Raw genomic sequence first — 26,463 nt, 5'->3', positions numbered from 1 at the left:
AAAAAGAAAAAAAGTTGGATTATCCTCTCTTCATGAGGGAGGGATTAACATAGCTCCCTCACAAGTCACATTCCTGGTCGTGGCAGTAAGAGTGGAGGGGGAATGAAATGTCTGCCATTATCATAAGTCATTTAATGTGGGTCAAGATGGTTTCAGGTCAAATATAGTGAAATAACATGTCTGTGTTTGTGTTGTGTACAAAAAAAAAGAACAAACACAGAAGATGCATAGTTGGATAAGGTCATGTGGTCTTTATTGTTATTTACTGTGTCTGTGGCCTTTTCACTGCATTGTACAGCTCACATGGACCCATGTATACCTGCAGCTGTTGGCTTCATTTACCCTGCACGTCCTATTCCACTCAACTATAACACGTTCTCATCGTAATAATTTATCATTTAGACTAACATATGAAGATAAAAATGACGGGAGATCAAATTCACAGCTGGATCTGTGTATGCCAACAGCAAGGTTGCATACAGGTGTAGTACAAATAATCACAATTTATTTAGAAAACAAAATACTAACACAAGGGGGAAATGAACAATTCATAACACACACGGTGACGTTTATGAGCACACGCAAACGGACTGATTGTCTCTTATAACTAGTCTTAAACATAGTTCTCATAAATTAAATAGTGCATCCAGGTTCATGTCAGAGCTCTTTCTCTCGCTCTCTCTCTCTCTCACACACACACACATCCTTTGATCACAGAGGCCCATCATCATGTGCCAACAAAAACTTAAAAAGACAAGAGAGGGGAGCCTTTAAGGAGCTTATAGAAGAAACCTGACCTATTCCTCACAAACTCAGCCCACTTGGATCTTTCGCTCTCTTGCTCCTTTTTTTCCTCCTTTGTTTTGGTGAACACATTTGTTCCATGTCCTCGATCAAAGTTGGGGAGAATTCACTCTGAATGTTCAATAAGTTATTCACCCAACGCGTGAGACAACCGGCTGTCAGCCCGAGGTAGAAGTGAGGGCCTGTGACGCGGGGGAACGACGACAAACGCCACACTTGCTGGCTTCCCCCTCGCATGTGTGCAGTTTGTGGAAATGTCCCTTTATGTATTTGTTTGGCCCCTCTCACAACACTTGAAATTTCCACGCCGCCTGGTCTTTGTAATCCAAACAGTCTGTGTTGAAATTGAACTTCCATGAAGAGGCTGTTTGGTCTTTATAGTCCAGACAGTCTGCGGCGCCGCTGAAGCCGAGCCCTGCTGCTCCGTACGCCGACGAGGAGAGCGAGGACGCCGGGCTCAGGTGGCTGGACACCCCGCTGCTGCCCATGGGGCTCATGGCGGCGCCCGCGGCGGAGAGCTGGTGGTGCATAGGCGAGAGGTATGAGCCGCAGTCCATCCCGGTAAAGTAGGAGGAGGACCCCGTGTAGCCTTGGCTGTAGCCGGTCGCCTGGGTGTAGGTCAAGGGGTAAGAGCGCTGCATGCAGGAGGAGGAGGAGGAGGTGGAGGAGATGGAAGAGAGGGGGTCAGAGAGCGGGGAGATGGAGGCCGGACTCCAGATGGACACCGGCGCTGCGCTGCTGCTCACAGCCGGGAGTGAGGTGCTTGAGGGCGGCGTGAACTGGCCGCTGCCTCCGCTCTCTGAGCTGGCCTCTCTGAGCGGAGAGCATTTCTTTTTCACCGGCCTGTTCACAGGTTTGCTCTGCGCTCCACTCTGAGTCTGCTGGGCCTGCTGGCGATGCTTGGCCCGCCGGTTTTTGAACCAAACCTTGAGTGGGAAAAAATATGCATTTATTATGTAATACAGCAACTGTTTTCAAAACCACATGTAGGCTAATAAAGAGAAATATCAAACTCAATTTAATGAAACGAACAAAACAAGAATAATAAACAATAGTAATAATAATAATAAAACATACTGAAAGGTGGGCAATTAAATCGAATGCAGTTTGAATTGAGTTTATTTTATTACGTGTATTTCTTGCATATATTATTTTCAAACATTTAATTGTAGCCCCCCACTTCACAAATTATTATTATTTTTTTGACATTCTTTAAAATCTCAATTTATAAATGATAATCTGAAATTACAGGTTTTTATTTTAGGAGTGAGTCAGAAACATAGGACTGTCCCGCCTCTCGTGGACAAACTACAATAATCAACCTTTCATAAGTGACCTGCCCGCGTGGGTACAGGCTCAGTGAAATGGTGTGTGGAGTCTCACCTGCACTCTGGACTCGGGCAGATTGATCTTTAAGGCCACCTCCTCTCTCATGAAGATGTCAGGGTACCGAGTCTTGCCGAACAGATTCTCCAGCACGTCGAGCTGAGCCCGAGTGAAGGTGGTTCTCTCTCTCCTCTGTTTGCGAGGCGTTCCTGCAGGTGACAAGACGGAGGAAAGATTAGCGCGTGTTTATGAAACTATGGGTAGGGAAATAACAGAATATGACTTTATTATAGCGTCAACATTTTACACCTAACACGTCATGTTGTTGGTGTTATTTTCTAGATCAGAATTAAACATGTTTGCTTGAGTTTGAACAATGGGCTGTATATTACATACCTTGGTATCCCATTGAAGGATGCACCAGATCCACTCCTGAGGTAGATAAACTCAGTCCGTTCACCGTGTACGGCGGCTGCTTCAGATAGGACATCATGCTGGCAGCCGTGAGAGAAGCAAGCGAAAAAAATAGGGCAGAAAATTCGGTGGTTTAATCCTTTAGCGTCTCCTCCTGGTGTTTCACCTCGATAAAGGTGATCAAAATCAACCTGGAACAGGAAACACAACAACACAGGAGGAAAAAGGATGCAAAGTTTCAGACTTTGTCTTTTTTTTCTTATGCGTCCGCTGGATTTTACGCGCAGCCTTTTACGCACGCTGATGCGTTCACATGAGAAGTGGGCGTCCACGGGCTCGCGCGGCTCTTAAAGGCGAGTGGAGACCCCCAGCTGTCCCTGCTGCTGGACCCGCGATGCTCTGTCTGGCTGACAACCGTTTACGCCATCACCCCACACACACACACACACACACACTAACTGCTCCTCTGACCCCGCCCACACCTCCTCCTCTTCTCGTCGCTGCCACCAAAAACAAAACATTGTCGTTAAAATGCGCACACACTCGCTATGGGCCCCAACCGGGCTCTCAATTAACATACCCACAGGTTATAGGCGAAGCTGATTGGAGGCCATTTGCAGAAACAAAGGCCACTGTTGACGGATAAGTAATGCTGATAACAAAAGACTTCAGGGGACAAACAAAGAGGCCAATACTGCAAACTGAGCGCTCATTGAAAAACAACCGAGCATCTTCATTTCTATATCTCCATCCCCTTTGTTTGTTTCCACTTAAACCCTTGTACATTCAAATGTAACGACATTCAAATGCGAAGGACAACTTTAGCGAGTAATTAGAAACATTCACGTTAAGTGAAGGCTTCACTCACTCACTCACTCACAAATTCACATTCACTCACTCACTCACTCACTGACTGACTCTGCTCAGGGCGAGTTCCCCCTCCTTCACTAATGAATTGCTCCCGGTAATTAGATTTGGAAGGTGAGACTATCGAGAAGTGTTGATTAGAGAGGGGGCACTTAATCTTAATCTAAACAAACAAGGAGATGGTGCACTAAATTTGTCCCGATAAAGCTTTTGGAAAAAACAATAATAACAACAACAGCACGAAGAAAACCATTTATAGGTTTGCTTCAGGTGCTTTCTGTGTCACATTTTACATTAAAATATTTAGGACAATTATGCAAACATTTCAAAACAAACTACTAACAAATTAAAGTGCATGGAAGTGTGTGCTGTAGATGAGTAAATTAATAATTACAGCACAAAACAATAACAATTTATTATATTAAGGGAGTAACTGCTTTAATTAAATCATGTATTATTACTAAAAATAATAAAGCATCCATTTAAACAGCATCAAAATAGGCCCCGGTACATAAATATCTTATTACATTAAATTCAGTCTGTATATCCAGTAAAAGCCTAATTATGTGATACACTAAATGTGTTATGAATTATACAGATCTCAATTTGCACAAATAAATTGCAGAATTTTAAATAAAGTGCACTATAAATTACACTATTTATTATTTTCTTAAAACAAAGAAATAAATATGTTAAACATGACTTTAATAATAATAAAACATTATTATAATAATAATCCTGTTTTTTCGTATTCGTTTTTTTCTGCTTGTGATGGCTAATTAGTGTATAATCTGTAATCTGGGCCTGTCCCAACGTCTTCCACAGACGCCTACCTGTAGAATAAGAAGTTCCCAGGAGCGCGCGCTGCCCCGCGTGCTCCCCCCGTGTTTTTATATACAGCCAATAACGGACTCTGCTCAACTCAATCTGTCACTTTTTTTCCACCGCGGCCCCACACATCCGCTCAATAATAAATACCCTGCCTGGTGGTCATTAATTATTATTGGCTACAAGAGATTGTTTTTTTTTTTCTGTAAGAAATTAACGAGATAATCCGTACGGCACGCGCTGGCCTGATTACAGGACGCCAGCCACGACTCCGCATTCAGGCCTCGTTAATTTTCTGCGTCACAAAAATAAAACAAAGACTGGCATTGTGTTTATCAGACCAGCTGACTGCCAGACACACACACACACACACACACACACACACAACAACCAACACAAGCAACCACTTTCCCAAACTGTCACATGCACACTTTTTTTATTATTATTGTTATTATTATTAATATTCATGCGTTGAATTGTGTTTGAATGTCGTCAAAAATAAATCAATTTACACAAGCACTATGCAAAAAAAAGCACAAAGTCAATATTGAATTTGAATGTAGGTGAAAAGGATAAAATAAAACATTTATAAGCAGCCAATAAGATTTTAGACAATAAGTTTGAGCTTCGAACGTTCATCCCTATATATTGTGTGTATACAACGGCACAGCCGCTACACATGCACCTTTATAGTTATACTCTATATTATATATGATGTAAAGTTGTGAACATGCTTTGCTGTCCTGTTATTAATCGGTCGAGTGCTCAGGGAGAGAAAAGTTTGCTTTCAAACACGCCTCCCTAATTATCTGCTCCCCCCATCCCTCCCTCTCTGTCTGTCTGTCTGTCTGTCTCTCTGTCTGCTGCAGCTTCACCAGCCAATATTAAAATATCATTATCATTATTTTTACACAATTTAAACACGTCACTTACTTGTGTTTGTCCGACATTCACTTTTTTTAAAAAAACAAAAAAAAAACGCCTCTCTCCAACAGAGCAGAGTGGTTCTGCTAAACCAACGCGGCCTTGATTAGTTTCCTCCAGGTTTAAGCTCGTTGGATGCGGATAATTCTGAAAGATGCAGAGTATTTATGCAGAGAGAGAGAGAGAGAGAGAGGGAGAGAGAGAGAGAGAGATGTGCAGCAGAGAGGTGTGACAGAGCTGGAGAAAAGTGTCCTGCTGGTGCCAAACATCAGCTCCAAAAGCATCACCGGCTCCTCTGATGATACAGAACTAACACAGGCTGTGTGATCCAACTGCCTTCAAGTCACCCATATTATATATTTTAGCAGCGTGCCAAGTGTTAATACATTTTTATTTTATGTTTACTTGTTTATTTGTTAGAGCAGGGACGTAAATGTGCTTGATTATAGTATGAATTATGTGTGTGAGACTATATAAATAAATAAATATCCATAATTAACCTATAAGGGAAAACAGCTATAGGGTCATGTTCAAGTTAATGAAGACAGATTACTTCATTCACAGGGACCACAGGTTTCATAAATGCAAGAGGACAGAAAAGGACAGGAAAATTAAAGTCCTTGTGTTTTAGGTGTTTTACTTTATTGTTGTTGGCCTCACATAAAAACATAATAAATTACAAATACACATAACAGCCCTTGAAAAAGAAGAACATGACCATTTTATAATTTAACAATTGTACAATTTAAAAAGCACTTGGTGCAAAAATATGTCACATATCATTTCTTATTTCTTTGCACAGGCCTGTTTTTGTTGTTGTTTTGTTTTATAAAGGAGTCAGAAGGCTGCAGCTGTGTTTGCTGTGTGTGCTGTTGTTCTGTCAGAATAAGCTGAGCCAGCAGAACTGAAGCACTGTTTCAAAGCAATAACTTCTCTGGGGGATCTGTCACGGATTGAGAGTGTGTAACCCTGTAAAGGAGATTTGAGGGAGGGGAAGAAAAAAAAAACGAGACGGTGCCACCCCCCACTGTACACCCACCGTCACCATAACTACCACCACCATCCAGCACCTGATGTATGTGTGTGTGCAGTTTATCAAAAATGAACCACTTGGACATGTATTCACTTTTAAATACTGTTTTACCTGACCGTCACTAGGCCTTACACACAGTCTCAGTTTAGGACTACAGCACCATATTCTATGGTGGATTTAAAAGATGACGCTCTTCTGCACTGATTGAAGCTAGAGTCAGTGTGATATTTCTGTCTTCTTTATTTTGGCCCCAGTTGCAGGTGAGACAGGACAAGAGCCTGTGATTGATGCTCCCTGACAAGCAGCAGGTACTAATTAGACCGTATAAACACGACAAGCCTCAGGTCAATATCAAATTATTTACATTATGTATATGAGAACACATCGGTGTTTGTTATTGCATTCAGTGGCACTGGAAGAAAATTCCTCTTTTTATAAATAAGGTAAGAAACTTTCATTTTTATTTGTTGGTCATGACTGAAGTAAGAGAGTTTTTTAAGCGATGAAACGTGACTGGTGGTTTCCCCATTTCCCCCGCAGCACATCTTTCAAAAAACAAAGAGGCCAACAGCGTTTAAGTATCTGCTCTCCTTGTCGTCCCACAGCAACGTTTCTGGCTCACGCAGAGTCCTTTCATCTTCACCTCTGATGTATAATTCATCAGAAAATATCTAATAGCCTTGGGGAGCGTTTCAGCTAAACGGGCCGGGGTTGTAAAGAAAGTGAAGTCGCTTGTTAATGTCTGTGGCAATATGCCCTCCTCCTGTCTGCGGGCCAATTGACAAAGTCACGCTTTCTCCTGCTGTTTCGAGAACTGAGGACTAAGAATCGTGGGACTGAGATACTGAACTCTCACAATGTAGTGGAACATGGAAGGCAGTATGTGCTGCTGCCTCTCTCCCTTTATTTATTTACACTTTAATATGTTTAAGGATCTATCCATCTATCTATCTATCTATCTATCTATCTATCTATCTATCTATCTATCTATCTATCTATCTATCTATCTATCTATCTATCTATCTGTCTATCTGTCTATCTATCTATCTATCTATCTATCTATCTATCTATCTATCTATCTATCTATCTATCTATCTATCTATCTATCTATCTATCTATCTATCTATTTCTGCTCACTTCATCTGTCCAGTTCAAGGTCAGATCAATGACACTTGGCCCACTCAACCAATTCCCATCTGTTACACACACACACACACAGAAGAATGTAGACATATGACGGCTTCTTCGCCATCTGCACTGTAAACGGCGTGCTGATAGATTTATTGATATGACACAGTGATGATGCTGTATGAAGCCACTGTATCAGAAGAGTCCATGACCTTTGCTCCACGCTGGGGTCATGGTTTGTTTTCCCTCACAAACATACAACATTTGATATAAGTTGCACTTGCTCTATTAAATATCTAAATATCTATATGTATTTGACTGGGACAGATTGAGGACTGCACAGAGATATTCTAACAGAGTGCATGTGGAAACTGTTACCTTCATTCTAACTCATAATTTGCAACAAACAAAACATTTTCTTTGTCTTTTTCGCAATTTAGACTCGGAGCTCTAAAGGCAAGGGAACTGAAAACCTGAAAACAGAGTTTCTGGTTTGTGTTTTAGCAAAAAAAAGAAAGTTGATTCAAAATCCCTCTGATACTGACTAATACTGATTTTCGTAACAGTATCCTGTCACTATCTAATAGCCTATATTTGTTGTGTTTCTATCAGCCATTTCCAACAAAATTGTAGGAAACAAATGTAGATTGTTGTAGGAGGTGGAAAGTAAAACCTAAGTAGTTTCAAAACACTGTTTTTTGAAGGTAATCGGAGCAAACTCATGTGTCAAATATCACAATGTTAAAGGTTAAACGTTTGAACTGATTTCTATTTGCCCCAAGTAAACAAATCAAATGATAGCACTGTTTGATGATAGCACAATCTTTAATCTTATGTTTTAAATGCATCTTTTTTTCAGAATCTGCTGCACCTGCACTATTATTACCGTTCAAGCCACTTTGCACCCACACTACCTAATGGCTTACATCACATCATATTCATGTCCGTCAGTGAGATACATCCACCGGTGGTTTTTGCCTGAAGCAAGAGTTGAATGTCTTGTCCCTGGTGGTACCTCGTTAACCTCCCACAGCCTGTGGCTAGTGTTAGCCAAACTGAGAAGCCTCATACCTGGGTATTGGTCAGCAGGGTCCGGCCCCAGGAGCCCAGGACCCCCCACTGGGCGAGGGGAGGGAGGCAGGCGGGACAGAGGAGGGCCAAACAAAAACACAACCTGGCATCCCCACAGCAAACAGCCCACCTACTGTCAGCCAGCATCTGGGCCACAGCACACAGCTCCTCCATTCTCATTCTGATGACAGCAAACACACACACACACACACACACACACACACACACACACACACACAGTCCACACAAACCTGCAAACGATTTGAGAATTTCTTGGTTTAAAAAGTGAAATAAAAAAATGCCTGAGGCGCTTCATATAGTTTAAAGTGGCAACACGTCAGTATTTTTAGTGGAAGATTTAAAACATGATTGACGTTACTTTCTTGGAGTCTATCTGAAGGCTTTGAACACATTGTTTAACTTTGAGGAGAATTAATTCGGAAATTGCAAGACAGAGAGGCACTGACAGAGAGAAACTGGGAGGAGGAGTGTAAAGTTAATCCAGACTGAATCGACAGGCCCGGCTACAAGAGTGACACTGAAAACAGTTTTTCTTTTCTTTCTTTTCTCTGCAAATTTGCTCTCCCCTCTCCCTCTCTCTTTGCTTCCTCCCATGCCTCTCGCTATTTCTCTGCCTTCTTATCCTTTTTAATTAGAGGGGCTATTCTGCTGCACAGAAGACCTTAATCCCCAACTGACCAACAATGCAAAAAGCCAGCCTTTGAACAGCCGGCCTGCACCCGTCTTGGCCCTCAAACTTCCCCACTACCATCACCAATCACCGCTCTGCTCCAACTCTCCACTGCTCCCACCATTGGCTTCCAGCTCTCTCTCTCTCTCTCTTTTTCTCTCTCTTCTCTCTTCCCTCTTTCTTTTTTTTCCCCCTGAAACTTAAACAAAGCGCTAAGAAACTGCTGAAAGAGTGTTTCAGTATCCACAAAGCTTTGGTTGGTTACTGGGACAAAGTTGAGGTCAAAATGGCAGGTGGCTGAATCAAAGTTATTAAAATGGCTCACATGTGAAGTCTATTAAAAGAGATAAAGGTTATCAAGGGGACGTGGTAATAGAATAAAAAAAATGGAGGTGATATGTGATATATATGTAGATATATACATATATCTATACACTTGTTAAACACACTTTCAGAATTTTTCATCAATTCTTCAGCTGTTTAAAAAGAGAAGAAGATGAGGAATAGATGCAGCACATTCCTCCACTGGCCCTCATTCACATGAGTCTATGTATATTTATCTGGAGTCAATTAGAACAAAGCCTTTTGGGATACACACCATAGATAAAAAATGAAATGCCAGAGTAAAAATGTATCTCCAACCACATGTGTGTTAACTTGCTCCTTTTTATTCTATAGATTGTAAATTATTTTAAGGATTTCATAAGCTTTGACAGTTATTTGTCATAATAAATTACATTATTATCATTTGACATAGGTTTTAACTGTGAGAATTCACAATATAATGCCATATTTTTTGTGTGTCGTTGCGGAATTACTATAGGTGGGTCTATTAGGTCTTGTATGGGGACAGTTTTGATGGTCTATTATAGGAATCCATATTAAGTATTTATACAGGAAAATACAAATTACACTAATCTATGGGGTAACTGTGAAGCTACAGTGTCAGTTCTGTCAACAACAGTAGCAGCAACAGTAACCTGCAGAATCTAGGACACATTTATTGTAAATATTCACATTATAATTTGCCGTGAAAGTAACGTAACTAGACACCAGTAATATCATAATAATATTTTACTGTGTAATTCAAGCTGAATCTCTGTTTGTTAGGATATCGAGGCCTAAAAGGGGACAATAATTAGTCTCCAAAGAAATAAGTCAGTGCTGTACTAACTCAAACTGCAAGTAACTGAATAAATGCTCCTCTAATTTTGTTCAAGAGGATTTTCTATTAACATTTTTGCAAACACAGCACTCTGAGAGACTGTCACCGGAGCACAATGAGTGCTCGCACTTTGAACTCTGCCTCGCATGCGTCTGTCAGGAAAAAAACCACATTTTCTTTCACCGCCAGCGACCGCAGTTTCCCATTTTTAAAGCCCCGACATGCTGGCTCAACACTCCCCTCGTACAGAAACAGAAAAGCACAGGCCAGCCAAAACCTTCTGCCTGGCTAATCACAGGCCCAATATTTCCATAGCAGGCAATTAGCATCTCGCTTTTATGTGAGGAAATGGGTGACGTGAGAGAAGGAGCAAGTTGGGGAGAGAAGCACAGTAAAAACAGAGAGAGAATAAAAGAGCAATTAAGATGTTGGGTGAGCAGAGGACAGAGACAGACAGTCTGCTGCTGTGTGATTTGAGGCTTGCAGGCCCAGTAATTAGCCCTTCATTGTGAGATAATGGACTTGGCTGGTCCTCCTGGTTCCCTGAGCTGCCCAGCCCGACTCGACCCATGGAAGGTCAAAGGGTACAATGTGCTGGTTGGCTCCTGTACGCTTGTGTGTGCATGTGTGTGTGTGTGTGTGTGCGTACAGCGGTAAATGTTGTAGAGTAAACTTGAATATCCAACATTTAAATGCACAGTATGTCATTTCTGCTGCTATGGGTCTCCCAATTAAAACAATAATCACAAGACCTCATTCGATGACGTTGTGAAGCAGCGTGGAATCATGGGGATCGTTGTCTGGGGAGGGTTGTAAATGCAGCAGCACAATGTAAACGGCAATGAATAGATTAGATTAGAGTTAGAGACAAGTACACACGGTAAAGTGCAAAAGCAAAAAGACAACACACTGGCTAACTTGTGGTACTGAATATTTATTTCATTTCTCAATCTGACATTTTGCTATGTGCTTCACATTGTGGATAACCGTAAGTCACACAGATAGCAAGAAGTAATACCATATTACCAATGGCCAGAAGATCAGTTTAATCCAGGTTTAAACAATAGTCATTCACAGTCATGTCCAATGGCTCTGCCTTGGGTTCCTGATTGGAATAGTGCTAAACATCATTTATTTCATCAACTGGTTCATCTTAACAACTGATTTAAAGAGAGACCGATGTAAAGGATGTAATATAGTAACCACAGTAACGAAATCACTGAGGGCTTTGGTAGTGGTCGCGTTTTCTTCTTTTCTGACACATTGTGCCGGAGGAACATGCCGGTAAAACATCACGTGGCAGAAGAACCACTGGCAATTAGAATTAGAATTTTTCTTTTCTGTAGCAGTTTAAAAATACCCGTTAACGTGAGTGTGAAAGAGGCTTAATATACATGTGAGTTGCAGGAGAGAAAGTAGTAGAGTCCAGTGTGTGTACGCTGAACACGTTGTTGCCAGTTCTGGCGAGGCAGGTAAAGCAGATTATGTCATTAACAGTGAAATATTTTGACCTTTTTTTAGATATTGTAATGCAAAAATGTCGCGTCATATTTAATTTCAAGTCAGCAAAACAAAGTACAGTCGTAGAAAAGAAGTCTTAGCATTCAGGTGTGTTCATCTCTAAATCTGTAAAGTTTCCGTTCTGCTTTGTCCCTTTGGAAAAAGAGCGTGACAGTGCGGCAGCGGTCGGCTCCGAGGCATTGGAGTCATCGCTCTCCTGGCCCATCATTCTTTTCTCTCACCATCTTTAGAAGAGCAGTAATCTGTGAACCCTGAATCATAAGCTTTGGGTAAATCTATGTAATACGGGTAATTCGATGAAGCAGTATTTTCCTGGTGAGAGGCAAAATCCTGTTGACTATTCAGGGATTGAATCATCCAACAGTAATGCCATTAGACCAGTGCCACGGATTCCTTGGAAAATGCTGTTTAATTGCCAGTAACCAGCCATTGTTTGGTGACGGGTAAACACTGCGGAGAGGGAGGGGGTGGCGAGCGAGGAAGCGTGTGAAAAAGATGGCCCTTTCGGCCTAGCCAATCGCCATTGAGACACGGATTTACTCGGCCACGATGAAGCCCGCGCTGCAAAGTGGCAGAGGCACTGGCTTAACTAAAGTCTTCCAGAGTATAAATGCAGAGTAACTCTTTCCTTTTAATACAGGATTTGCTCAACAATGCGATTTGGGAGGGGGTGTCTGTTTAAGACAGACATTTTCTTTTTTGTGAGTGGCGAGGTTTTCCGAGGATCAAGCCTTGTTGCTCACGTTTATTAGCACAGGGAGTCTGCAGCTCAGGGATTGCGGGTTTGTTGTAATCATCAAGCAGTTTAACCATATTTGTGTTTGGCTTTACGTTTGCACCCTGACACTAAGTCCCCATTCTTCCCACATGTGTTGAAAATCTTTAAGAACAATGCTGCGACTCACACATTTGTCGTAAGCCGTGCTTACGCCGGCTCTTCAACAATAACATCTGATATTAACTATCCAAATCAGAATGAACTGATCTAAAGCTAAACTTTTTGTTTTTTTTACTTCTACTAACTGTAATCCAATGCTCGAAGCAGAGGGATTTTCTGTGAGAATTTGACCATTTGAGGTGCATTGTTGTCCCTGCCCGCGGCCCCCTGCTCTCAGGCCTGTCCTGGAGGATGCAGATTGGAAGTGAGAGGTGTGGCGACCGAGGCTCGCCTCCATTGTGAGCTGGTGCCTAGGAGACGAGCAGCACTGGCAGACCAGACACTGATTGGGTTTGACACTGCGTCTAGGAGGTGAGAAGAAAGCTTCTCTTTTGCTCTTTTTTTTTCCCTTCTATAAGTAAAAGGGCTTGTTTTGAATGAAAGGCCCCTCCTCTCCTTTCTCCTCTAACTCCCCCTGGTTCTGTTGTGCAGCTCACCATCTTCCTCGGTTCTATTTTTTTTATTCCTCTTTTCAAGTGGCCATATTGACTCCCTCATTCTCACATAAAAAAATGTAAAAAACAGTGGACCTCTCTTTGTTTTGTCTTTTATTGTCCCTCTCGGCTCACATATTGACCTGTAGATTTGTTCCTCTGCATTACACCATCAAAACTGTCCCCATACAAGCAACAGTAGCTGTCATATTGTAATTGTAAACACTGAGGGCAACAAAATCTTCTTCAATAAGCCTGACACTCTGTCACATACTGAGCTTACTGTTACATCCTTAGCGGACACTTTGCCCCATACACCCTTAATCACCGCGCCTCGGGCTACGATCACACACTGCTCAACATTGGGCTTTTACACATGATTTATTTTTCAATTTACTAAGCCTCTGATACTTTTTATTCACTGCGATCAAGATACATATATTGCAGCTGGCCCACACAATGTAAATTTAAAGGGATAGACGGTGAGCTAAGCTTCGAAGAAAGACTGGTAACAAGGAAGAACAGCAAGTACTTCGCTTTGTCCGAGGCTGAATCAGCCTCACGACCCCTGCAAGTTTCAGGAATATAAATAAAAGTTGTTTTTTTATTTGTCAATATGCATATTCATTGCCTTGTTTAAACTAAGAATTAAGTTTAAAACCTATGCCTGTATTGAAAATGTGGAGTTACATGTCAAATCTTTTGCTTAACTAGACTTCTAAACCTCACAAATAAAACATTTTTCTTTCTATAAACACTGAACACAAAAATGTGAATTTTTTTTTATTTACTATGGATTAAACAGACAAAATATAATGGGCAGAGTATAGCCAATATGGTTCTCCAATACCTAATGTTTCCTTAAACGAAAAACTACAAACAGAAACTGTGTCTTGCAGCAGTTTCCTCCCTGAGGATTGCGGGTATGTGAGCTTATACTGTATATATTGCAACAAGACTTTTTTTACAGTGGAGTTTTGTTTAAATCTCCAGTGCTGATCACCAAAGACGAGCACAGCCCTCTCGATCCGCTTAATAGAGGCACTAATGACGAGCTCCATTAGTTTAATATATGCTTTTATCGCCGTGCCCTTAGATGACTGTAGCGTTTCATTAGACATGTCTGCCTCATATCTCACTTTGCACCCAGAGGAAACTGTGAAGGGATTAATTTTATGATGGACCCCCTGCCTCCTCCTGCCTCCCTCTCTCCTTCCCTCCTTCCCTCGCCTCCCTTCCTCCCTCGACTCAGCTCAGCTCCGAGCCACAGCCAGAGGACCCAGGAGGAATAGTCTTTGTCATCCTGCCGTTTTTCGGAGTTGAAGAACAAGAGGAGTTTAATCCTCATTGTCCAAGAGACTGCAGAGGGTGAGGAGGGTGGGGGGGTCCTTCGGCTGTAAAATGATCCAACTGGCCTCGGCTAATCCCTCCTAACCCCCACTCCTGGGTCTGACCCCCCTCTCGGGCCTTAATTCATGCCCCCGTGCTACCACAGTATCACACTATAAACCTTGTAGAGATGGAACTGAATGTATACCTTTAAAACTCAAAAATGGATGAATGGGCGGTGGTGACACAAAACAGCCAATATGCATTAGAAAAATGTCACTTATAGTTATGCAGTGAGTGGTTTAAGTGGTAAGTTTAAGTGGGATTTAACTTAATCACCTAAACACAAGCTTAATCAAATAAGGTACTCATCCTCCTCTCTGGGGACGATCCCCAACAAAAGAGGTGTCATCACTGGGGAAAAACTTGTTGGAGTCGTGAACTTTATAGAAAATATAAACTGTATGTGTGTGTTAGTGACAGTGACAGAAAAGAACAAACAGCCTCATCACCATCATTTGCACTATTAGCAGCAATGCCGTGAATGGATGTGTGGGTCCGTACAGCTATGCACTGACAGAAATGAATACAAATAAAAAAGCCTTGTTTTATTGTCGTTCTCATTATCGCTGAAGGATGAGACAGGACGGGACTGGACTGGTCTATTTGACGCTAAGTCTTTCTGTAACAAGACACAGCTTTCCTACCTTCCTCACAGCCCTCCCTCCTTGTTGATTTCTCTCTCCCTCTCCTGTTCTGTCTTTATTTCTCTTCTGTCCCTCTCTCCCCTCTGTTTCTTTTTCCTGCACACCTCCCTGAGTGACAGCTCAATACCCAGCTCTCCCAGGCTTATCTAGCCTCAGCAGATGGTTGACTTGGATCACTGTTCATACGCCACGATCTGGGCGGCTGATAAAGACTGTTACAGAGAGAATATGCGTTATCTGTCTCTAGCTTGTTTTTTTTCTTCCTTATACTTCCACTCCTCTCAACTCCTATTGATTTGCACCGTTGTTTTCTTCGTCTGCGTCCAACTCTTTTCAACTCTTTTTCACTCAGCGGCTCTTTCCATCTCTACCTGGGCCTATGTACTCCTCTCCTTGCCACGTCCTCCACCTTTCTCAGCAGTGCTCTTTGTCCAACCACCCACTCCCCCTCAATCCTCCCCTCTGTTTCTCATCTCCCTCCATCCCTCCATCTCGGTGCGTTGAATCTGGTGCTGCGTGATTGTCTCTGCTTCCCTGCTGGGCTGGCGCCTGTCTAAAGGGCCCCAGGACCGTCAGGCACTGAGGGAGCTCCAGCCATGCCAGAGATGCCCTCTCTCCTCTCTCCTCTCTCTTCTCTCTTCTCTCCTCTCTATCTGATCCCGCTTCATCTCCACAGGGAAGAAGAAAAGGTCAAACAGGTCTTTTTCCCCATCCTTTTCTGGTGTTCTCTAATCAAAGCTACATATGTTGCCTGCTTCCCATATTGTCATGTATGACATGTTTAAAAACATGTGTAATGAGGACAGCGAGTAAACAGCTGAACGCGGTCACTGACGTTTACTTATCAGTCTTCAAGTTAGTGACTATTTGATGTCCTTAGGCCGAATTCAGCCGCAGAACGAAAACAAGAGAAAGGGGTAAAGAAAGCTGTCACTTGAAGATGACAAAGGGGGCCTGAGTGCTGCGAGTGAATGAGAACATACAACACAGCACCTTGTATGGCAGCAGGGAAACTGACTGGCAAAGACATCACTTGGACACACCATCAGCTCTGTGTGGTGTGTGCCAGTGAGGAAGATGGGGACAAGTGAATATGAGCTGGTTTCTCTTGGAAAAAATGCAAGGAATTGAAAATATATGTATGTCAAATAATAACAACAATGATGCTAGCATGGGCCATGTGGTAGAAACCTCCTCCCATGTCATTTACTGCCCTCTCTCTCTCTCTCTCTCCAGACAATTTGCAGCCATCTTAATCTGAACAGTGGATTCTGGCAACCACTCTAGAGCACCTGCATCCGTCCAGCCTGACCCGCTTTTGTGCCGCTCTGACCCCCTAACTTTAGCCCCTAATTAACCAAACAGAAACTAATTAAATGCAGCTCTAGAGGACCAGACGCCAGACGAAAAAAAAAAAGGAAAAAAAAGATGACGAAGAAGGACTGAGAAGGAGGAGAGTGAAGGGGGCAATCTGACATGACAGGCAGGAGAAGGAGATGAAAAAGATGGTTAAAAATGGATATTGAAAGCGTGGCCTCAGCCACTAAAATGGACAATTTAAATGTATCTACATGTCAGTATCAGCCTGGTTTGTGCTGGACATACTGTCACTCACCACTTCTCTCCACTACACTGACCTATTACTTCTTTACATGCTGTAATTTTCATGGTATTCTGGGTTGCTCCTCATATATATACATAATATATATAGATGTGCATGGATGCCAACTGCTGTAATCACAAGCACACCGATCACATGACGCAACTGACGCCCTGGAGATATTTGGAAACAGCTACAGAGACAGGCTGGGGAGAGCCGTGCATGCACAGAGAGGAACAGTGCAGAATGAAAGGAAAGAGAGGAGAAAAAAAAGGGATGATGAGAGGCTGATGAGAGAAAAAGGTACAGGTTTGTGTGAAAGAAGATATACAAGTATGGGTCCAAACCATGCAGCCAAGTGTCTCTGGCACGACCACGGCTGCTCCTAGTCCCAGGCAAAGCTTGCTAAGTGATAGAGAAAGTAATTAAGAGAAGGCTGTTCAAGTAGATAGGCCTGTAAAGGAGATTTGAAGAGGGGAACTGATTGTGCATGCCTGATTCCTGCTCTTCAGAGAGTTCTCAGCCCCAAGGCTTAGCTTTCAAGGAGCCATCTCTCTCTTTCTGTCTATCTCACTGTCTCCTTCTTGGTACAATATATTTAAAATCAAAATAAGACACTCCTATAGACTCAAAAAGGTTTTCCTATAGCACATAAAAGAGAAATCATCATAATCTATCTATCGATCTATCTATCTATCTATCTATCTACTTGATAAATATGTTTTCTCTGTCCCATGTTTAGGAAACAAGGCATTTCCTTGGACTTGAAAGTTCACATCATGACTTTTTCGAATAGCGATCAGCTGCATGAACCTGTTTGATGACATGACAGAGCAACACTGCCACCTAGAATGAACAACAATTCCTGCCTCCTGCAAAATAAACCTAAAGTGAAATTAATTCTGTCTCTAGGGTTATTACCTGATAAACTTGGTTTACTAGCTGAGGAACAGCAGTGAAACATCAGTCTGTGGAGAAATAAAATGAATAACGTCCATCTGTGAATTCTAGAGAAAAGCAGATTGGAGTAGGTAGGATTTTATAAATAGCCCAAAAACGTATACTTACTTTTTTGGAGCGCAGTAAGCTCATGAGGAAAGGAAACTTATCTACTGGAGACATCTAGTGGAGAAACTACGGTATGAGTGGGAGAAAATTGGTTGTCTGTCTGGTTAAACAAATCCTTTTATTTGTCGCCCTCTGCTGGTACGAAAATGAACAACCACACAGACCTTGGACATTAGCAGTATCCGAATTACTGGGGATGCTGAGTCAGCTTTCCCAACTGGAGTGTATCAGATTTATTTTATAATGATAATAATGAAATTATCATCATCATTATTTTTATTATTAGTAGTAGTAGTATTATTATTAGTCATTATGTGGTTTTGCATGTATTTATTTTTCTGATGTTGACCATTTAACTTTGCATTTTTTTAAAGGAACTTAATAGAGAGAACAGATCAAAGGCAATGACACTGGAGGATTCTGCGTTTTCCGGTAAATGCACATATTGACATTTTCTCCGTGGGTCATTCAGGTCACATATTGATTATGTAGGCCCTATAAAGCTACGTCAAATGTATAGAGATATTCTTTTAATTGTACTTAATGTCGTCTTTCGACCAAGTGTCTCTTATTCTTGAATTAAAACTTATCACAAGACTTTATTTCAAAATAAAAGACAGTTAGACCCATGTGTTGAAAAAAATCCGTCATCTGTCAAGCGTTACACCACTGTCGTAAAACGGTTCACTCTGTTCTTGCAATGGCGTTTGCTGCGACAGCACTTTGCGGCAGCAGGGAAACCGAGGAGAAAGCAGTGACTCCGACTCCAGCGGGACACACTATCGCCTCATAAGTCCTCGGTTTAGTGCAAAATTCGGTGAAGTAACTTGTATATGTTTTGTATATAACTTCACCTTGTGGATGAGATTGTGTTCGACGTTTTCCAAGCGCGAATCTCCACCTTAATGCGGTGGGATGGCCACAGTGCCGCCTGGGCCTAGTAACGCTCTGCCTGCATCCCCGGCTGAAATTCCTCCTTTCCCCGGAGCTGGGATAGCGGAGCCGGCGGGGGGAGACGGAGAACCGGCCTTCTACGGGGAGGACTGTGTACCCGCCGGCACCGGGAAGACGTCGCAGCCGGTAAACGAAGTGAAAGGGTCGTTAAATAAGAAGCAGAAAAACATGCTAGCCCGAGCTAGCCCGGCGGCACTGCACCTCAAAATGCAAGCCCGAGAGCAACAACAGCTAAACGGCTTGGTCAGCCCCTCAGAGGACGTTAACAGTCACCAACGTCCAGGAAACCGACCTGACAATCCGAGACCGTCCATAGATAACTGTGACAGCAGCGGCAGCAGCGGAGGGGCTCCGGCCGTTAGAAGTAACAGTGAGCATTGCCAACACGAAGGCCACAGCCCCTTCTCCAAAAACGGCAGTCACTCTCCCCTGGTTAACAATAGTGTGAACGGGATACCGGGTTTCACGCGAACCGAGGAGGCTCACGAACGGAAAGACGAGTTTGACCGCACGGAGCCGCCGAGACCGCTGAGTGATCAGCCGTCGGTCTCTGCTGGCCCCGGTGAAGAGGACGGCATCGCCGACCCGGAGCAGCAGCACCAGGACCAGGAGCAGCTTCCAACCGCGGAGTTGGCCCGACTCGACCTGAACAGTTGTCCCGTCCGAGCGGAAGAGGAGAGTCACGGCATTCGATATGTCCGCTACGAGTCTGAGCTGCAAATGCCGTGGATTATGAGACTGATCACCAAGGACTTGTCTGAACCTTATTCAATTTATACGTACAGGTACTTCATCCACAACTGGCCGCAGCTTTGTTTTCTGGTGAGTATGATTGTGAACAATATCTGTTTTCACACACTTCTTCAGATCACTCTACTCCATTGCCATGAACTCTTGTTTACTTGGAGCTGTGGAGAAATTAGTGGAGCTGGGTGTGTCCACGTGCCTCAAGGTTTCTTCACCTGTCAGTGGGTCCTCAGTCAAACATAGAGTCTAATAAATAACTTGAGCTCAAACACACATACATGCAGGCGTGTCCACTGGCCGCACAGTGGCCTGGTTTTCTATAAGTCAATATGACAAGTAAACAAACCACATTTCTGCCAAAAAGCCTTGACACGTTTGTGCTCTTAGTCTGATTTAATGTGTCAAATGGAGTTCAGCTGATGTAACAGTCTTTGTCTCTTGTCAGGGTCTTTTGTCCAGATATGTGTAGAGGAATGAAGTGCACACAGTCCTCTATAACCCCCGCTTTTCCATTTTAGTCGTGACAGGTATTGGAGATAGACATTGCCTCTTTTACCTGCAGTGTCCACTTAGGGGTTTCTGCTGTGAAAAACACTGTCCTCACTGTGTTTATACTCTGAGACTCAAGGTTGTAAACTTCCTACTTTCAATTTGTCTTGTACCCTGACACATGAGGAAGTGCCATGACATGAAGGTCAGAGGTTGGGCTAGTCAACAAGCAGGACTGCTAGCTTGACAGGAATAGCAGAATAAGAGTTGCTAGGCAGTCAGCAGCTATGTGTTGTCATGATCGATTGTCTCAATGAAACATACATGTTTCTCAAACATGACACAGAAACTAATTCACAGCAAATATATGTATTAATAATATGTGAGAACACAGAGGAGAAATAGTTCTAATTTGTAGTCATTTTTCAATCTAAATTGATAAAATTAGAAAATGTTGAGACCTGTTAGTCTAATGTCCAAACCTACTCGCAGTCAATGTCGTAGGTTTGTCACATAATCACAATGTACATTTGGTATACATTATTAAATATTTAGTACTTAGTATTTTCAGGAAACGGTGGAGAAAACTACTACATTTTAAACACTGAGTGTCAATTAACCACTTGTATCTGTTAAAGATGGATCAGATTTTTAGCAGCTCTCAAGTTACGGGAAAGCAACGGTTACCAGAGTTGAACATTGCATTTGCAACTTAAGATATTCTTTATTCATTCTGTTGTCTCACATTCCCTCACCTGTCTCTGTGGACATGTCCCGCTTCTTTGGTCTGTATAGTAGAGCTGCAACTAACGATCATAATTGATTAATCTGTCCATTATTTTCTCGATTAATCAATGAATCGTTTGGTCCATAAAATGTCAGAAAACCTTTAAAAAATGTTGATTGGTGTTCGTCAAACCGAGTAATCGATTATCAAAATAGTTGTATTTTAATTAATTTAGTAATCAGCTCTACTGTATAGCTTTTTAACGTCTTTTACAGATGGGGTTTGTAGTATCCATGTAGTATCTCACTTCTTAGGTTTTTTTGCAGTTAAATTGTGGACAGTCTGCAACAGCACCTGTTTTGGCAGCCATGGCTTTTTTCATTCTCACTGGCTTTAATGCTAAAAAGGAGTTGGCATGCCCAGTATGTCTGCAGAGAGTGGAAGCAGAGTGCTATACTCATACACCTCAGTCGCAGCTTATTGGAAATTCAACTCTTACTAAACGACTATCATTCCAGAGTACTGACACTGGTATCGGGAGTCAGGATGTTGTTCTGAACAACACAATGTGTGTTACAGGCCATGGTGGAGCAGGAGTGTGTCGGAGCCATCGTATGTAAGCTTGACATGCACAAGAAGATGTTCCGTCGTGGCTACATCGCCATGCTGGCTGTGGATTCAAAACACAGAAGGAAAAGCATCGGTAAGTCTCACTCATGGTATAGACTAGGGCTATGAGATGAGATGTGATGTCCAAGAATTGAACAGCTTCTTCATGGCTAGTACCAAAAAAGGACAGATGTTTATGTCTGACACGGTCCTCAAAGCTACTTTGCAAATTATGCTGCAGATCGTTTACCACAGCAGATTTAAATACAGCTCGTCATATTATGATGACATTCACTAAAGTACATCCAGGTGCTCGAAACGAACTCAGAAGCTTGGTGAAGAGTCGGACGAGATTACTACTGCTGTTTCAAGTCACATCTGCAGACTTGGTCAGTTTATACAGGAGAGAGATGGGTGTTTCATGAGTTGTGTGTACAATGTCAAGCTGAAAACACTTAAGTTGCCACATTTATATCAAGAGTGTTGGGTTAAAGCAGAATAAGAAATCCATCTTTATTTATTTTACATTTACTTAGGCAATTAATTTAAAGTAAATCATCTTGATATCAAATAGATTGTATATACACTGTGTTGAGGTGTCACACTGCTCTTTAAAAGGATGTGACATTGTTTTCCTTTGCATTATTTATTTTTTACCTAAAACTGACTGACTCCTCTATTCCAGGCACTAACCTGGTGAAGAAGGCCATCTACGCCATGGTGGAGGGAGACTGTGATGAAGTAAGTCTTGTATACCAATTCCTCTTAGCTCAGTTTACATATCTTTTTCTTTTTTTTTTTCTTTTTTTTCCAATCCATATATTCAAGTACAGCCAGAGTACAATTAACATGTTTATTGAAGCCTAAAAATAAACCTAATTATTGTGTTCATGCAATAAGGCACCAGCTTTGGCATGCTTCCCTTAGATGTGCACCAGCAGTGTTACAGTGTTAACATATGCAAGAGACTACGATTGTCTTGAGTTTACAAGACCAAATACACAGGAGAAGAAGAAACAATGACAACATGGGAAATGTGTAGTTGAAGTGTTCGGGGCTTTGTTGTTATCTCAGGTTTGTGCTAGTCCAACTCCAGTGTTACTGAACATCCTTTTCTCACAGTTAATCACAGTAACTGTCAATTGAATAACGGTTCTTCCCATCCACCACTGAAATCAACATTTCATCAACATTTCATCAACATTTCATCAACATTTCACAGCAGTTCAGGAAAAAAGCTGTGAATCTCATACATCACTCTGCTCCCTAACAACATGTCTGACACCACTATCTGTGTGTCCCCAGGTTGTATTGGAGACTGAGATCACCAACAAATCAGCCCTGAAGCTGTACGAGAACTTGGGTTTTGTCAGGGACAAGCGGCTGTTCAGATACTACCTGAACGGAGTGGACGCGCTGCGGCTCAAACTGTGGCTCCGCTAAAAAGCAAAGAAGAGGGGGATGGGGGAGGACAGGACAGCGGGTGCTGTTCCCTTCTTTCACGATCAGCTTGACAGCCTCAGCTCTGCCCTGGTCATTTCACTCGAGTAAACACAAACACACACACAGTACACATGCAGACACACACCTGTGCCCAACCACGAGGAGTATGCACATAGGTATGCATAGACATGAAAACACACCCTCTTGTTGTCCTTGACTTCTGAACAATTGTTGTTTTGGAAGAAATGGAAAGGAAGAAAATCCCCACCTGATGTTTTCATGAAGGGCCCCTTGATACTTTCTGTGACGAGGAAGGGGCAAATGAGGGTGGTCTCTGGGATGACCTTGACTGGGTGACTAGATGACCTTTGGGCTGTCATGCTCGAATGCCACATGGACTGGTTGTGAGGCAGCTCAGGTGAGGACGTGTGTCCAAACCCAAGAGGACACAGCGCCACACCAAACCCTTCTACAGAACACAGAGCGCAAACTTTACGACAACACCACCAGGTGAAACAAGGAAGTGGGGGCGGTAAAAACAGACAGGGAAGAAAATATTTGTGGAGTTTATTTTTGTGTTTCTTTTTTAACCTTGTAAGTTGGATGGGGATGGAACAAGCTATAGTATGACTGCGTGTTTGTATCTTCTCTAATTTTTTCTTGGGGGAGTGTTTGGCCTATTTTTGTGTGCATATGTGTGTGTGTGTGTGTGTGTGTTTGTGGTATGAGTGATCTCACTGTGAGTTGGAGAATGTTTTCGTGTGACTGCGTGAGCACGTGCTTGGTTGGAAAGGTGCGTACAGTTGTGTCCTTGTTTCCCATCCTGTCTCCATTACCTGCCTCAGCCTCCAGGACTGAACGCCTGTAAAGAAATGCATGCATTTATTTTACTGTGAGTGTGGGACTAAAGCGTGGCAAGTTTGTGCTGATTAATCCAGTCTGAAGCCGACCCTCCGACCCCTTCCTGTGTTTGTTGTAAGCATGTTGGTGCCGAGCAGCTGATCGAAAACAAATCACTCCATTTGCACCTCAACCTTTTGCCCAACTGGTGGATCCACCACCTATTTTTTGTTTTATTTTCCTTCTCTTAATCTTTCATCAAAACTGCGACGGAACATTGGTTTATTTTCTTCTTTCCTATTTTTGCAGATTACGATTTGTTTTCCTTAAACACACTGCCAGCCAGGGCAAAATTCCCAAACTGGTGAAAATTACGGCTTTCGAGGACATTTCTTGCCAATCATAGTGCAGTCAAACTTTTCAAGCCGTCTCAGTTTACTTCCTTTATATGATTTCAGTTTCTCCTCATTGCAAGTGCCACTCAATCCATCAGCACTCTCAGCCACAGCTGCGGTTATCTGCCTGATAACAGGCAACGCGCCGCAGCCTCGGCCCGCCTCTGGTCCGTCCTCAGCACCTGACCAGAGGCAAAGTGTTACGTATGCTGGATTCCTGTTTTGAGTATGCCGTGTGCGTGTGTTTATCTCTTGATTAAAAACAAAAAAAACGGAAAATAGACAAGTATTCTTAGCAGATTATATTTTATTCTTTTTGTTCGCTTTCAGTTTATTTAGATATGCGTCTATAGACTTGTTTAATCTTAACGCTGCTGTGAGCGGCTGAATCCACTGTGCACTTCCCAGGTGCCCTAACTTTGATGCACATCCAACCTCGCCTACTTTTTAAGATCTCAAGCGTGGAACATGTCATAGATGCACCTTGATGTTTCAATCCACACTAATTCTGGCAAAGAACGTTTGCTTCAGATGCTTCTGTGTTTTTTCTTGAAAGTAAAATGAACAAAGGTCAGATGCACTTCTGTGGAAATTGCTGCGGTGTGTATGTATAAATGTGTTCTGTTATTTTGACAACGGGGTGGATCTGCTCTGACAGATTTTTATTTCTCTACTTTCAGAGGGCCCCGCACAGGAAAAGCAGAGCCTTTATGGTGCTGTATTTCTCCCCCCCCCCTCCTCTCTAATGAGGACACTTGTTTGTAACAGAAAGGAACAAAAGCTCACTTTCCTTTCTTTCCAGGGTTTGAGTTTGCACTCGCTGCTGGGCAGGAGCCTGTGTAGTCCGTAGTTAAGGGGAGATTAAACTCTTAAGTCACCCTAGATTGTTTTATTGATATTATAAATAAGTCAAATTGGAAAGCAATCTGCATCACAGGTTGTAAAATGCAGTTTTTGTTTACAGGTTAAGATTTGAAGTTATGCAATTGGACATCTGTGTACTTTTATCCTGCCTATCAGATTATGAGTAGAAAAGCACTCAAAAGATGCTGCCAAGCAACACGACTCAGATTTCGGTGCAGTCTGCTACAAATATTAACTACAGAACAAACAGAAATGTCCTGTCCTAGCTGTTTAAACTGTGTAAGAGCAGATGGATGAATCTCTTTTGATGACACTACAACACCTTGTTCATGTTTTGGGTTTATATCCACCCGATGGATCTCACCCAATGAGCCCAGGGCTGAAAAGGAGAGTAGATGTTTACAGACGTGCCACCCACATAACAGCCTGTGTATGTAAGTTTGTATGTGCATTTGGAACAATGGATCGGAGTCTGTCTGTTTTCAGATTTGTTTAAGAGTGTTCTATTCATTGTATTGAGAGCTTCTTTTTTTTCTTTTTGGTGAATCACCTGTTGGGAAAGAGGGTGATTTTGGGTTGATTTATCAGATTTATTTTTGATTTCTGTGCTACTTAGCCCATTCGGAGTTGTAACTAGAACGATGAGCATACAAAAATGACCTCGACCCAGAATGACAGTGGTTATATTTGCTGCTCGTCCCACACCAATTTCAATTATCTCCCTCAAACTCTTGAGTAATTCTGCTGTCAGCCCGAAGAGGTGTTTTAGATGCCGAAGGAAATGGGTATCATGTCTTTTTTCTTTTAATCCTGTGAAACACTGGTAGTTCCAGTAGATATATGGGCATTACAGCCTGCCACAATGAAACAAAGGGCTCTGTTTTATCATCGCGGGGCTCCATCACCACTATCACATTTGTAGCTATGGCTTGTGGTGTTGCATAGGTTTACCTGACGGTCTCATGACGACTCCTCTGCATTTGGAGTCTCTTACCATGCTAGTGGGTGTTCACAGACCTTAGTGGCTGATTTTTGTTTTTTCTTCCCCCTGTTCTGAACATTCACTATTCTGTCAAGGTTGCTTGTTCTAACAATGTCAATGCCACCTCTGCCCTCACCCAAGCAACCTGCCATTCTGCATTTACAATATGGATTCCCCCAGAAACCTGTTTGATGGTCAGACAATTAACAATCCTATTGGAAGTGGTAGTGCACAACAAAATGCTATAGTCCCTTAGACCAGCGAGCCAACCACACGGGGCTACCCGCAGTATTTTCCAGGCGCCCAGCTCCGCCTCCACCGCCATCCATAAAGTGTGCAAAGGGGAGAGCAAAAGGTTTTTTTGCATGTCAAATCTGTTTCCCCCTGTTCCTCCTTCCCCTGTCCCCTCTCTTGATTTGGATCTGGAAATGTCCAATAGCTTTTATTTAATGTGGAAAAAGAACACAGAAATAAATTATTTGATTTTTTTAATGCTGTAATCTGAGTTGTCTGTTCATTTTCTTTTCAGCGGAAATCCTTTACACAAGAGTATAACACGTAGTATA

At 42.4% G+C, this 26,463-nt stretch overlaps 2 protein-coding genes across 2 annotated transcripts; one reads left to right on the top strand and one right to left on the bottom strand.

Moving 5' to 3' along the window:
- Window positions 1–226: 226 nt before the first annotated feature.
- LOC122783703 (homeobox protein OTX2-like) lies at window positions 227–2,978 on the bottom strand. The gene is made up of 3 exons (XM_044048498.1): window positions 2,527–2,978; window positions 2,188–2,339; window positions 227–1,730 (listed from the first exon to the last, which is right to left on the bottom strand). Exons 1-3 carry the CDS (start codon window positions 2,621–2,623, stop codon window positions 1,089–1,091), a joined length of 891 nt encoding a protein of 296 aa, XP_043904433.1. The 5' UTR covers window positions 2,624–2,978; the 3' UTR covers window positions 227–1,088.
- Window positions 2,979–18,551: 15,573 nt separating this feature from the next.
- On the top strand, window positions 18,552–26,389 carry naa30 (N-alpha-acetyltransferase 30, NatC catalytic subunit). The gene is made up of 4 exons (XM_044049139.1): window positions 18,552–19,623; window positions 21,344–21,467; window positions 22,059–22,114; window positions 22,679–26,389. Exons 1-4 carry the CDS (start codon window positions 18,763–18,765, stop codon window positions 22,814–22,816), a joined length of 1,179 nt encoding a protein of 392 aa, XP_043905074.1. The 5' UTR covers window positions 18,552–18,762; the 3' UTR covers window positions 22,817–26,389.
- The last annotated feature ends 74 nt before the right edge of the window (window positions 26,390–26,463 follow it).

Source organism: Solea senegalensis, linkage group LG17 (assembly GCF_019176455.1).
Source record: "Solea senegalensis isolate Sse05_10M linkage group LG17, IFAPA_SoseM_1, whole genome shotgun sequence".
Classification (NCBI taxonomy): Eukaryota; Metazoa; Chordata; class Actinopteri; order Pleuronectiformes; family Soleidae; genus Solea; species Solea senegalensis.
Note: the sequence above shows the minus strand (reverse complement) of the source record. Positions and strands in the feature narration are given on the sequence as shown.